Raw genomic sequence first — 13,620 nt, forward strand, 5'->3', positions numbered from 1 at the left:
TTAGTTTACAAAGGGTTTATTTTGCGTTCTTGTACACTCGAATATACGCGCTACCAACACTCGTATTGGACCAGTACACAATTAATCTTGTACAAACGAGGCTATCGCTATAAATACGATACAATAATACTCCTCCCGCTACTATTCTCTTACATCTAACGGAACATAATCATGTAAAATGTAGTGCATTTTCCAAATTTAAGGTTCTACGACCACAACACACAAGTAATACAGTAGCTTCAAAAAGGCAATATTGACGCGGGAAGCTTCCTCTCTCCCTCTCGTGCTCACAAAAGAGCACGTCGTTGTGGCATGGCCCGGTTAGCAATTATTCTCCAGGATGCTCAGTCCCTGGCTGCAGCCTACCATCGATGTACACATCTGATCTCCGACAGGTGTTGTTTCACCTGATCCACCTATCGAGGTCGCTGTGCTCACCTGCGTCTAGTGCCAAACTGGGGGTCGCTGTCGATTATGTTCTTGGTGGGTATGAGTTCAACATCCTCATAACATGCCCCATTCAGTAAGAAGCATCCTATACATTCTAAATTCATTTTTTTACAATAACATTATGCCGTATTAATATTTAAAAAATCGCTCAGAAACCTGGTTTTCTAGTGACAGAAAAGTAGTTCAAAATTATGAGAGGAAAACACAAACAAACGAGAGGGTTTTGTCTAACACTGCTAGCAAAACCCTCCAAAGAGAAGCAAAAGAAACCATTGCATCTACTAAGAAAAAGGTTTCTGGGTATGAGGTAGAGTAGCACCGGACGTATCGGAGCAGTGCGGGGTGTGTGTTACACGCTTGGGATATCGGGGAAACTTTTAAGCTTAGTCCTTCTGTTGCTACTTTCCACCGATCGAGGCCACCTTCTCCATGGCCTTCAGCACGGTGTCGTCGTTCGCCAGGAACCGGATGCCGCCCACCATCTTCATCGACTCGTCGAAATCTATTATGAACGGAATACTGTTCGGTAGGTTGAACTTCATGATGTCCGCGTCTGAAATACCTTTAGATGGTAAGTATTGTGGGAGCGCGGTATGTTTGCGAGGTATGTGTATGGTTCGCGGGAATAATATTCGATGAAATGATCAGCATCAGTTAGTAGATAATGTGTTTAAATTAGAATTAGAGCAGCCCGTGTATGCGAGTATGTCAATGCAAATGGGAGAAAAAGACAACGATTGGAAAGAGAAAGGTTAGTTCCATTTTCACCACCACCAGCCCATAGAATCCTCCCACAACATGCTTCTAGACGAATCGATGCTTTACGCTCTAGTCACCTTGTTCGGTAGAATAATGCCAATTACCTTGAATGTGCTTCACCAAACCGCGCAGACTGGTACCATGGGCCACAACCAGTACCCGCTTGCCGCCACGAACCTCCGGTATGATAGAATCCGTCCACTCCGGCACGACTCGCTCCATGGTCGTTTCGAGTGTTTCGGTCGTGGGGAAATCCTGCTCGCTAATGTGCCGCAGTCGAGGATTGTTCTTGATCGCGTGATAATACGGGTTGGTTGGTTCGATGGCTGGTGGTGGGACGTTGAAGCTGCGCCGCCACACCTGTACCTGCTCTTCGCCGTAGATGTCGGCCATCTGGCGCTTGTTAAACCCGGTCAGAGCACCGTAGTGTCGTTCGTTTAGGCGCCACAGCTGCCTCACAGGAATGTCGGTGAGATTGAGCTCCTTTAGAATAATGTCCAGAGTTTGGTTAGCTCGGCGCAGACAGGAAGTGAACGCGATGTCGTAACGCATGTTTTCCCGCTTCAGTGCTGCTGCCGACACTTCCAACGCGTCCCATTCACCTGCGGAAACATATGGACGGAAATGGTGGCGTTAGTGCTGTTATCTTCGCAAGGCCACTACTCTACACTTGGGTTCTCTTTCGTTGGGTCTCGTCGACAGTGATGGCTACATTGATTCTCTTTATGCGAGATAAGCGAGTTGACCCATTCTCATTATCACATAGTTTCACCTTTGCTCAGTTGATACTCTGACGCTCATATTCTAAAGCCAAATCAATGCACACTTCTTCACAAAGCCTCCGTGGTAGCGTGGTGAATTTGAACAAAAGATGTTCATGTTCCCTGCTAGTTACGACACACGCTCGTTCCATCGCATTTCTATTGAACTATAACAAATGTGTACAATGTCAACCTAGTTCTCCTATGGTTAGGCACACTCAAATGTCAACAAACCACACGCTGCACACTTCCGCTGTGTGCATAGTAACGACACGTAAAAGCTTTCGGACATCCGGGCTCTGAACTTTGCTCTGTTAATGACCGCCAAAGCGGATGATGATCAAAATAACAGAGCAGCGAAAATTCGACAATCAACCGGTTGTTGTTGTTGTTGTTACTGTCGGTCAAGAACCAGCTCAAACGAAATGCATTGATGATGTCGTCTGTAGGCTTTCGCCTAAAAATAGAACGCGCTTTCGTGATCGATCACACTGCGTCCCAACACAAACGTGGTGGACAAAACCCACACATACCTCGTGCATGTTCGCATGATGGTTGAAAATGCACTAGCAAAATACTGTAAATAAAAACGACATCATCATATCTTTGGGCAGGGCTTTACCTTCCTCACTGAGACCGACGTCGTGCCAACCGCAGAAGAGGTTCATCTTATTCCATTCGCTTTCGCCGTGACGAACGAAGGTAACACTGTACGCTGCTTTATGCATCGTGCAATTTCGTGGAATGCAACGTTCAGGTGCACACTTTTCCCCGCTCAACGCACAATACGCAGACTTGTCACTTCCGCTGTTGAGACGCTGTTGGCTTCCGTTTATTCTGCGACGTCTAGGCTGCTGCAGCAGTTGAGCAGTTCAGCTTTTTAGTTAACCGTGCTTGGTATGTTCCCGTAGTCAAAGACTGAATGATGATGCCTAAAAGCCCTCCTCGGGCATAGTTCCCTTAACTGTGGTAATAGAGAAAGAGACGAGAAAGGAACAATGTAAGTACACTTCAAACGCAAACACTTTGCTAAACAACTCAAAAAAATGTGTTAAAACTAAACCAACTCAAAGTACACACGATCACGGCAAGAATACTTAAACGGTAATGTTCCTTCAAGCAAGCGTTCTAACAAACTGGCAGCAACTTGCCACACCACCACGTGTCGTGGCTGAAAAGGGCTCCGAGCGAACTGACGGTGTCTTCGAATTCGATGCGAACCGATCGTGCGCTACCATGGTCGATCGTGCTGTGGAATGCTGCGTCGTAGTATGCTATGGATATACCGATGCAGCCGATAGCCGATGCATGTGTGTTGACCTGGCGATGCTGAACGATGACGACGATGAAGACGATGATGACGATGATGATGATGATGACGACGACGTCCACGATGCCGCTTACACACAGAGCCCGCATGCAGCTCGCACACCATTGTCGAACAGATTCCATTTGAACGGACCGTGTAGCCGCGGCCTTGAGAGAGCGCTACCGAACAACACGGGGGGAATCAACGGTTCAACTACCGTGCCCGATCGGTCCGATGCGAGCAACCAAGAGCGCGCACCGTATACGAACCAGGCCTTGCTTTAGCAAACGACCATTGCTGCTCCTGATAAGCCAGACGCCTTTCGTCCAAACGGTGGGAGAAGAACTCGTACGCGCACACCCTTGTCACGGGCGCGCTTCACATATTCTACTAGAGTCTTGTTTACACTTTGTCGGAGTTGCTCCGAAAGAAGCTGAACGATACGTGTAAGGTTGAAGCTCCGACCAGTGTGCCTCCGCGTCCGTCTATTATTATTATTTTTGGAACAAGAGTGATAGGACTCATAGCATGCCATGGGACAGCTAATGGGACTAATCACAAATTCAATTATTTATTTTTTTACAATCATCAACAATCAAGTTACCATTGCATATCATTATCGTGATTTGCCTTGCACTCCAAAGTACGCCACGACAACCACGTGGTTTGTCTTGCACTCCAAAGTACGCAAATACATTTACACGATTTTATCATTTAAAACGCATTCAAGGTAAGTAACGAAAGTCTCGTAAAATTTGACACTTTATATAAAACATGGAAGTAGTTTTTTTTTTATTTGTAGGACTATTTTAAGAACACTCTTCTCATCAGGATTTTCAGGTGATTAGAACTGATATTATTTTCTTATCACCTAGCTGTTAAAAAACATTCCTGAGCAACATTTAACGACAGAGCGGTTAGTGGGGTCGCGCAATTGCTAGAGCCACTTCCATTTCCGTAGTTTTGTTTAACTCCATCCTCTCCCTATGCATGATCACGAAAAGCAGCAAGCTCGATGTACATATGGAATGCGACAAAACAAATACTCTAAAGGTAGGTAACAAACGCACAGAAGACGAAACAGAGAAACAGAGAGAGATACAATGAACTAAACCAAAGGCGTACAGACAAAAAAAAAGCAACAAAAACCGGCTCTGCATTCTCTTCCCTCCCGTCCCGTTTACCCTTTCACCCCTCCCACCAACTGCTCAAGAATTCCATTCATACTCCATCATTCGCCTTGCGACTTCATCATCGTTCCGTTGATGAATGAAATACAGCTACCCGTACGCCACCATGTATGAAAACGTGGTCCACATTCTCTACATCGGTAATTTGTTTATCCATCCTTCATGCTCCGTTTTGCGGAAGGGGGTCTTCTCCTGCTTTAAGGGCCTACACTCACACCATACAGATTCCCGCCAGATCCAGCGAGTTGTTTTTTCGTTGCGCAATTTCGATACGTTGTGGACGTGTCAGCTTGAAATATAGCGCGAGCGAGCGAGCTTCGTTTCTACCTGGCTCCTCGCACACGTGCTTCCAACAGCAAAGTACCTCAGCTTCGATGAAAGCAAATCATGCCGGCATAAGCCGGAGTACAACAATAACAAAAAACAACAAGTACAAACAAAACAAGCGTCGCGCTATGGACCAGTTTTCCAAGAGAGACCTTGAACGTTTGAATGCATGCCAGCCCTTAAGTTCCATATGTTTGTTTCAGTACGTTGACCAAGCAATACAATAATACACGGGCCTTTCAAATGTATGTGACTCGTTACTTTGATCTGCTTGCAATACATTCATCGTATCTAACCCATGTGAGCTATAATAGTAACGTTTAATTTGATTATCGTTCCCCTTTTCGATCCCAACCAATCGCCAGTGGAATTTCGCACCAGCGTATTGCGTATGCGCAACATATTAAAAGTGATACGCGAAGTCTTCAGTTACTGCTCCGCACCTTGCCTCGCCATTTGTCTGCCGTATCGGCGAGTCTTATTTTAAGCCTTCATACACCACTGACCACCGTTGCAGGAAAATAGAATAGAAGCAACAAACCGGTGAATATCAACGTTTTTGTATCAAACGCGTACTTTGAAGAGGTTTGCCATGAGCTGGAGGTTCAAAGAACTCGTAGACTCGGCTAACCTGCCACAAGGTTACCATAGCATAGGACGGTTTCTATTCATACGATAACTCACCGGGATGGATGGATCGTAGGAGGGTAGATTCGAAACCAATTCAACAGCGATCAAACGTGGACCCACCGTATCCACTCAAGGTCATTTGGGGATCATCGAATTACAACGGAACAAAGCGCAGAAACAAGTCGTCACACTGCTTGGCTACTGCACACAAGTGAGTTCACTTTACGACTGGCGAGGACAATAATTTGAATTCAAATAACCATGCACCAAACTCCGAAAGACGTGGAATCCACACGACACGCTCCGAATGCAACGTGCACAATTGAACAAGAGAAGCAGTTCTACAGTATGGTTCTTTCTACTCGCGCCAGACTTACCCTTTGCCGACCGTTTTCGCCGATGAATAGAAGGAGGTACACTGATTGTTAAAAGTACAAGCACCTCCGACAGGTACTACGAGACGGAATGATCACGACACAGTAAAGGAACCGATATTTCGTCCCGAGCACCGTGGTCCACCCATAACAAAACACAGCTAATCAAGCGAATGTAAATAAACACAACCATTTAATCATAGCGCTCGTATGTGTTAGTGACATACCTAGCCGCAGTGGTGCCAGCACGGGCGTTAGTCGCACAATGGTAAGCTGCTCGTCCATATTCGTTATTGCAATTGATGATACATTTGCCATATTTGCTGCAATATGTCAGCAGGAACGTGATTTGTTATCGTTAAAAATTACTTCAAGCAATTCTACTGACTGTTTAGTGAACAAACTATTTTGAATGTTTCTTAAAAAGGGATTTCAAAATGTTGCACCAGTCCTGCTACGATATTTTCCTGAAATGGTGAACTGTCTCAATGGTGCTGCAAATTGAACTCAACTCTGAATTGTATTTGTGTTGTACGCTAGCACAACTCTTCAAATCAACATCCATCTCCCATCATAGCAATCCTTTACGTACTTTTTTTCACCATCACTTCGGCATCCTTCACCGGAAGGAGAAAAAAACACTCGCACTTGTTATGATCCACAATAATTCATGCTTTTATTCATACAGAGACCAGGTTTTGACAGCGGCCGTTTCACCAGCATCACGAGGGACACAATGGCATTGATGAATTCCTTGCGGATCGACGGGATTACAGTGTATCACTAGAATGTTCCATCGCGCAGCATTTAGTTGCCTCCCTTGTACTCACGGACGTGAGCAATGACCCAGATCGGGTAGGCAATCACTCCACCGAAGATGGCCAGGCCATGGACGGTTTTTTCCTGCAAACGAAAGAAACAGTTATTACGTAATGTAAAGGAAGAAAAACAAAAAAAAACGAAACGCAGTCAGATAGATCTTCTTCACGTGCACTTTTGTAATTGTTCAACAGTATGTTCCTGGCAAGTCAACCAACTTTTCAGAGAACTTACGTCCCGTCCCGGCAGGTAGGTCTGAGACGATTCCTTTGCCTGTTGTTGCGAAACACTTACCGCGAGGGATACGCGAACCTGGGGCAGGCTGCTCGACACGGAGAAGTACGTACGGCGCTGCAGGGCCTGGGCGGCGGCGGTGGCCAATCGCGGTACGGCGGCGTTAGCAATCATTTTCGTCAAATTGGAGTGCAAACTGTTGGATCGTAGACTGAAAGAGCAGCAAGAACGTGCAAAATTCAATGAAAATGCTTGAAGAGCAGCAGCCAATGTTTTCTTACCAACACGAAAGAACAATAGAACCTCGCTTATTCGGGTTCGGAACAGCCCGGATGAAATGTCATAAATAGCCGAAGTTTGACAATGTTCCACCGAACTTTGACAGCTGGCTAACATTCAGCTATTAACCTTGGCCGATACGTAGGAAATTCAAATTTTATCAGTTTCAAAGTGCACATCCACCCCAAAATCGGAAGGTAAATTTTTCCCAATCATATTCGACGAATTAGCAGAGTTTATCATCTTTGGCGGAATTTAAAAGCTTCGGTTGTAAAGTCTAGCAATCATCTGGTATACAGTAAAACCTTCGCTGTTAGTATTTGGATCGATTTCAAAAAGCGTTTTTATTTCTTTTCAAAAGAAATTATTTAATGTACGTACATAAATTGTCGTCTTTTTCCTTCTTATCTGGCTTGATTTACTTCCTCGACGTATGTTCTAGGTTTAAGAAAAAATCTGGATTCGATTTTTGTTCTTGGTTCTTTCGGTGTTTTTTTTGTTTGTTTTGCTATGTATATAATCGCCATTTCTTACATCTTAACAGCTCTCCGTACGAGCGTATGTGCTCTATTTGTCTCATTTAAATATCTGCTTGTTTCCTATAATGAATTTGCAATCGAGTTTAGCGTGTGTGAGTTGTTTGTTTGTTTGTAATAGGTTCTGTAGTTTCTTACTAGTCAACAATTAAAGAACGAAAACAGTCGATCAATGTCTTTATGGCGCAAAGATCCGTTTGCCTTGTGTAAGGTCTTTTCCCTCGCTAACTTAGGCTCGTTTCGGCTGCGTGTATGAATTTGGTTCTGCATTTTCGCGATTTATTACATCGTTTTTCGCAGATTCGCCAAAGATGAGAATCTTTGAACAGGCTGCGACGAAGTACAATAATTGTTAGCGCTACTAGTCGATACTGCCGTTGCACCTTTGATGTGCTCTTAATTCTCTAAATTGTACCGAGTATATGAGTCCTGTCGGCTTATCCTGTGGTCTTGTGAATTGTGTAACGGATTCTTTGCGCGGCCCAATACCACCTTGCTATGGAGATGTGTGTTGGTATTTCAAACTCATGCGGAATGGCTGATCGTTTGAGCTGATCGGTAAATACACGTTTGCATACTATTGTATAACTCGGTGATCACTGGAGAATTCGTTACGTGCAAGTGTGGTGATCGGGTACGTACGGTTATGGATCGTATAGACCTAGGTAACAGACTGTTTGCGCCACTGACTGCTTCCTGAGTTTGCATTGATTAGATTAAACAAAGATATTCATTGAGGATCGTTAGATACGACACTAGCGTTTACGAGCTGCGCACGCTTATTCACTGTTAGCTCCGGAGGTTTATGTTAAGTGTAACATGGCAGTGATGGAAAAACAATGCGAACAATGCTGCTCCGGTCACCACTTAGTCAAAGGGATATCACAAACATCATCCTCCGCACTCGGTAGTATTTGTATCATTCGTCGTTCTTCCAAAACTCGAATCTTTTAATGCAGCAGCAGTTCTTCTCACAAAATACAGCTAGCTCATCGTCTTCCAGCTCGGACAGGATGTTCATTCGATATTCTATCATGTGGTGCGCCACACTTCTGACTGAACGCACGCCTTCTATTTGATTGTTCTGATCGTTTTTTGAATCGTTTCATCATCTCAGCTATAAATGTGCGAATTATTATTCAACGTTCGTTTAACCTATTCATCACCTATTCATCATAGCCTGAACTAGTCGAGCAGTATGTTTTTGAACAAAAGTTGACGATCAAGTACAAAACACAATCAAATAACATGTTACGATCGTTAAGGATCCTATAGTACGTACGATCTAGTTTAACGTTCAAGCAAAATACACTGCATAATTTTGTATCGACCATTCTCGGTATTCGGTGCGTGTCTTGAGTTCTTCTGTTAAAGGTTCCCATAATACGGAGAAGCCACTTTGGCTCAATGTCGTACGCGATTGGTATGTTTTAAGGTAAGATTTGAAAACTTTATCCACTTCTGCAATCGCCTTCGATAGTTTAGAGAGTTTAACAAAGCTGACTAGGTTTCATTGACTGGCGGAAAGATTGGGAAAGGTGGGAAAGGAGGGCGCGGGGGGAGGATTAGGGATTTGGATGTTGATTTTTTTTTCTTCTACGATTGTTTGAATAGTCGCGGACCTCGGGGATGAAAGGGCAAAAAGGAGTAGTGCAATATCCGCAGAGTTTAGATAAAGGTACAAAATGTTTAAGTACGTGGCAAATTGTGTTCTTGGTTTGTCTATGCATGTTGATATTGTTTTCGATTTTTGTGTGTGTGAAACGTTCGCTAGACTATTCCCTATCGCCGGCCGACGACACGCTTGTTATACTATTAAGAATGCAAAATGTATCCTTCTCCGGAAAGCCTCATTACAACATTGTTTGCCTGTATGTCTCACTAACCCTGTACAGTGTATCCACCTCGTCTGCAATCGTAATAACAGGTGCATTAAGCAAAACTATTCAACCAAATCGCAGTAAAATAGTTTTAACTGCAGTTAACTTGTGCACAACGTGTATGGCGGTAAATGGTTTATAACATTCAATGTGGCAATTAAAAATGCAAACTAAATAACCATCTAATCGCTTGGATAAGTGTTTACTAATGTAAAACAATATTGTGTAAAATAATTCAGTCAAAAGTAATTTGTCGAACTGTAAATTGAAGATCACTTGGACTGAACAAAATCATACCTAATCGTAGTATGGCAATATCTAATATTAAGAGAAAATGTTAGTAATCGTAAGCGGAACATTAGTATCTTCTAGCATGAATAGAAGCTAATTTTTTGCATCTTACCTTAACGGAATGTGCAACACGGGGCTTTTGCTTTTGCGCGCTAATATCGCTTTGCGGTAGAATATGTCTATGGTCGTCGTTTGCTGTTAATCGCACCTATTTGCTTAATTTTCTATTATTTCCCTATTTTATCTGTTGTAAAGTACGTAACCTCGGGTGAGGAAAAACGACATCATTTCAATAGTAAATTGCTATCTAATGTTCTTCCTCTGTTTCATAAATCGTGTTTGAATCGATCGATGGCAAATAATAATCTTGTGTTGATCTACCTTCGAGGGTTTGCAGTTTCATATCGCAAATACAACGCTAGAAAACAATAAAACTATGTGAATGCTTTTAGAAACGAAAACTGCTTTAGCTTGTAGATGTAACGGAATTGTTTTTGCTGCGCCTTTTTTGCCCTCGATTAACACTGTGACGCGAATTCTGCCCATTTTAACATTATGATTCAGAAGATTAGCGTGACAGTAAAGGAAGAAAAACAAACCGAAACATTGGAATGTTTCACGATTGCTTAATTACGTGTTCTAGACTAACGTTTGGTTTGGGTTGTGTTGACTAGCATAACTGTTTCCTTATCCTGTAGAGCATATTACGATTGGATTGCATTCTGTTGCAATTCATTTGTAACTCTTTTTATACGACGATCGAACACAATGAACATAATGATTTGTTTAATCTGTTGCCTATCCGCTGTCGCTGCAATTAGAATCATCATCACATTACGGCACCGTATTGCATATAAACAGATACATTTTCTTAATCGAATGACTCACGAATGGAGTTTCTCCATGGATATTAAGCTTTAGCCGAATGACTCAAGGTCAACGATCGCATACAACAAAATGGTTTGTCAAAACAAAAGCTTGCCCCATCGTCCGGCGTGTATGCCACGGGTGTAATATTAATGGCCGGTTCAGATCTAATCCCAATCAATCGCAATAACAGTTGGTCTAGAGTGAGTAAATTCGAGAAAAGGATCGAATATTTACATTCAGCCGGCGCCGGAAATGGTCCAACCTAAACGTGAACGAACGCGATCTACAAAAGTATATTCTACATGGTTCCCACAAATGTTAAAATGAGTCGATGATGTCGAACGCGTTCGCAATGCTGTTCACCTGCTCCACCACTTTCCACTTGTACTTGAGCGCTTTCTCCGTGAACGGATCGTCCGTCTGAATATCGAGATTTTCGATTGTGTTCGGTAGCACGAGGCGAAACGCGTGCAGAAACATGCGTGGCGGCGACGTGTCGATTTTCAAGCTGTACGTGTAGTCTCCTACGATCACGTGGCCGATCTGCGAGCAGTGTAGCCGTAACTGATGCCGGCGACCGGTGATTGGCCGTAAAAGCACTTTGGTGACCGGCTTCCCGTTGTAGTAGCCTCTATCCAGCACCAGCACTTTCGTTATACTACGTCGTGGATTTTGGCATAGTTCATCCTCCAGGATGGTGCACATTTTTTTGCTTGTATCCTTGAACCGCACATCTTCGCCTGTGGGATCGTAAAATACGTTACATTAGAGCGCGGAAAAGCAATGGATGAAACACGATAGCGGTTTTACCTATCGCGATGTCGATTACTTCCTCGTCAAAATCGGTATGCCCGCGGAGCAACGCTAGATAGTACTTCCTGGCGCGCTGCTCCTCGAACACCTGGCACACTTCTTTGCAAGCATTTTTGTTCAGCGGAATGCACAGTATTCCACTGGTGGCAAAGTCAAGCCGATGAGCGAAGTAAAAGTCATGGGTGAGATTATCCTGCACGTATTCGGGAAATTGTTTCCGCATTATTGTTTGCACAGTTTTCTGCAATTAGAAACGATTACATTAAGTACTACAGTGCCGTGGCTCATAGGATAGAAGTAAACAAACCACCTTTTTTGTGTCATTTGAGTTTATCAGTAAATCGTGCTTCTTGTTGATGACCAAAAAGTTGCCACTAGTATACAGCACATCGACCGTTTCGTCCTTTTTCTTGTAATTGTTTCCCTCGCATAGGGAAAGGATGAAATTCACAAACCGATCGCATAGGACTAGGAAAGCTTTGATGATTTTTTCCACCAGTCCAGTGGAAAAGAACTGAACGATGCGGTCTACGATTTCATCTATCATTCTGAGGAATGCGTATAATCCGGTCACGGCACCCCGATGCACTTCGGGAGCAGGCTGATCAGCGGGTTATAGAAGAGAGATTGCCTGTTAGGTAGAAGCTACAGGATATACGCAATCGTTCAATACACTAGACGTTTGAGGCGTACAACAATACGGAACAAGCGAGATCGATGAGACCGACTATCTTGGAAGAAGGCTGCTCTAGCTGCTCGTTATTAATTCAAGCAGCATCACAGCGCTTGAAGCCTTCAAGGACCTCATTCGTACATCAGCCTCCCGATGGCTCCTGCTGGTCGGTGTGCTCCTATGACACTGTGCGCTGTGTGTTCCGCGAGTACGAAAGATTCTGGCACTTGGCGGAAGAATTTAAATCGCACCAGGACACCAAGATTCTCCTGTGTGCAGTGGAAAGAACGGAATGCGCTTTGTTTTGTCGACACTTTTCTACTCCATTAGCGATTTTTTATATGCCTCATTTGTGCAACAACAGTGTTGCTGTTGTGGTGCTAAACCCTTTCGGCGAAGGGAGCTTTCTTCCCGTTTGTCCACGACACACTTTCTTCACGGCACGGCACACACCTGCACCAGGCACCAAAATTGCTGGCAAAATTGCCCAAAATACACCAAATCCACGAAATAGTTAAAAATTTCAGGACCTTGCAGAACTCAAAATTGTCGAATTGTGTGTTTTTTTCTATTTTTGGTTTTCTTTTGATGTTGCTGTCAGTGCTGTCAGATAAAAATGTCATTTCTTCTTCACGCAGTAAATATGCTACTTGGGGCCAGAGTGACCAGAAACACCGATTTATCTGTGTTCCTATCGATTTTTGATATGCCTATCGATTCACAGATGATCACCCTAACACTACCGAATTTTCGTTTATCCAATCATTCATTTAATGACAGATTATGTAAGACTTGCGATTTTGTCATACGGCTGAATAAAACAAAATTCTGCCAATGTAATTATACAAGATTGTTGTAGCAACAAGCTCAAACGTTTGTTTTTTTTATCATTATTGTTATGTTCAAAATTGAAATTGATCAAAATAATCGCAATCGCAATTGAAATAGCTGCTGATAGCACATACGATAAATTCGCATATCGAAAATTACCGATAAAATTTTAACGCTCCTACCGAAACCCGCCAAAAACATCTGTCCACACTGCTTGGGACCTATCTGCTCGAGTGTAGGATAATTCGGGAAATTCGGGTCAAGCTGCAGAAGTGCACGGATATGGCGCGGCGCCAAGGAGGTGACAAAATGTTGCAGTCTTGAAAAATTTGGAAAAATAATTCTTGACAAAAAAGAGCTTTTCTCGGTACATAAATCAAATAGAAACGTACCTTTTTGAACTATTATTATTATTCATTATTATTCATAGCAATGGGTCGCAACTGCGTCAAATAGTTGTTTGTTTACACTTTTTCGCCAACGTCAAATTTTGTCAACTTTTGTCAACTTTATTTCCTGGCTACTCCAGGTTACGAAATATTGGCAAAAGCTCAAAAAAAGTGACAATGCCCACGTTTTGAAAAAAACTTGTCA

The 13,620-nt window shown here is 43.3% G+C and overlaps 2 protein-coding genes across 13 annotated transcripts; both read right to left on the bottom strand.

Annotated features, from left to right (window-relative positions):
* On the bottom strand, positions 1 to 6,447 carry LOC1274543 (phosphoglycerate mutase 2). Of its 11 annotated transcripts, none has more exons than XM_061641517.1 (4): positions 5,481 to 6,447; positions 2,593 to 2,934; positions 1,314 to 1,811; positions 1 to 1,003 (listed from the first exon to the last, which is right to left on the bottom strand). In XM_061641517.1, the coding sequence occupies exons 2-4, from the start codon at positions 2,696 to 2,698 to the stop codon at positions 849 to 851; spliced, it is 759 nt and encodes a 252-aa protein (XP_061497501.1). In that variant the 5' UTR covers positions 2,699 to 2,934; positions 5,481 to 6,447; the 3' UTR covers positions 1 to 848. The 11 variants fall into 11 exon arrangements, with proteins under 11 accessions (XP_061497501.1, XP_061497502.1, XP_061497496.1 ...); XM_061641518.1 differs by having other exon boundaries at positions 5,804 to 6,012; XM_061641512.1 differs by having other exon boundaries at positions 1 to 1,012; positions 5,804 to 6,012.
* A 466-nt stretch (positions 6,448 to 6,913) lies between these two features.
* Positions 6,914 to 12,793, bottom strand: LOC1274545 (RNA pseudouridylate synthase domain-containing protein 1). 2 transcript variants are annotated; one of them, XM_061641511.1, is made up of 5 exons: positions 12,649 to 12,793; positions 11,833 to 12,123; positions 11,520 to 11,763; positions 7,135 to 11,449; positions 6,914 to 7,064 (listed from the first exon to the last, which is right to left on the bottom strand). In XM_061641511.1, exons 2-4 carry the CDS (start codon positions 12,067 to 12,069, stop codon positions 11,028 to 11,030), a joined length of 903 nt encoding a protein of 300 aa, XP_061497495.1. In that variant the 5' UTR covers positions 12,070 to 12,123; positions 12,649 to 12,793; the 3' UTR covers positions 6,914 to 7,064; positions 7,135 to 11,027. The 2 variants fall into 2 exon arrangements, with proteins under 2 accessions (XP_061497495.1, XP_061497494.1); XM_061641510.1 differs by having other exon boundaries at positions 12,216 to 12,789.
* Positions 12,794 to 13,620: the final 827 nt, after the last annotated feature.

Source organism: Anopheles gambiae, chromosome 2 (genome assembly GCF_943734735.2).
Source record: "Anopheles gambiae chromosome 2, idAnoGambNW_F1_1, whole genome shotgun sequence".
Taxonomy (NCBI): Eukaryota; Metazoa; Arthropoda; class Insecta; order Diptera; family Culicidae; genus Anopheles; species Anopheles gambiae.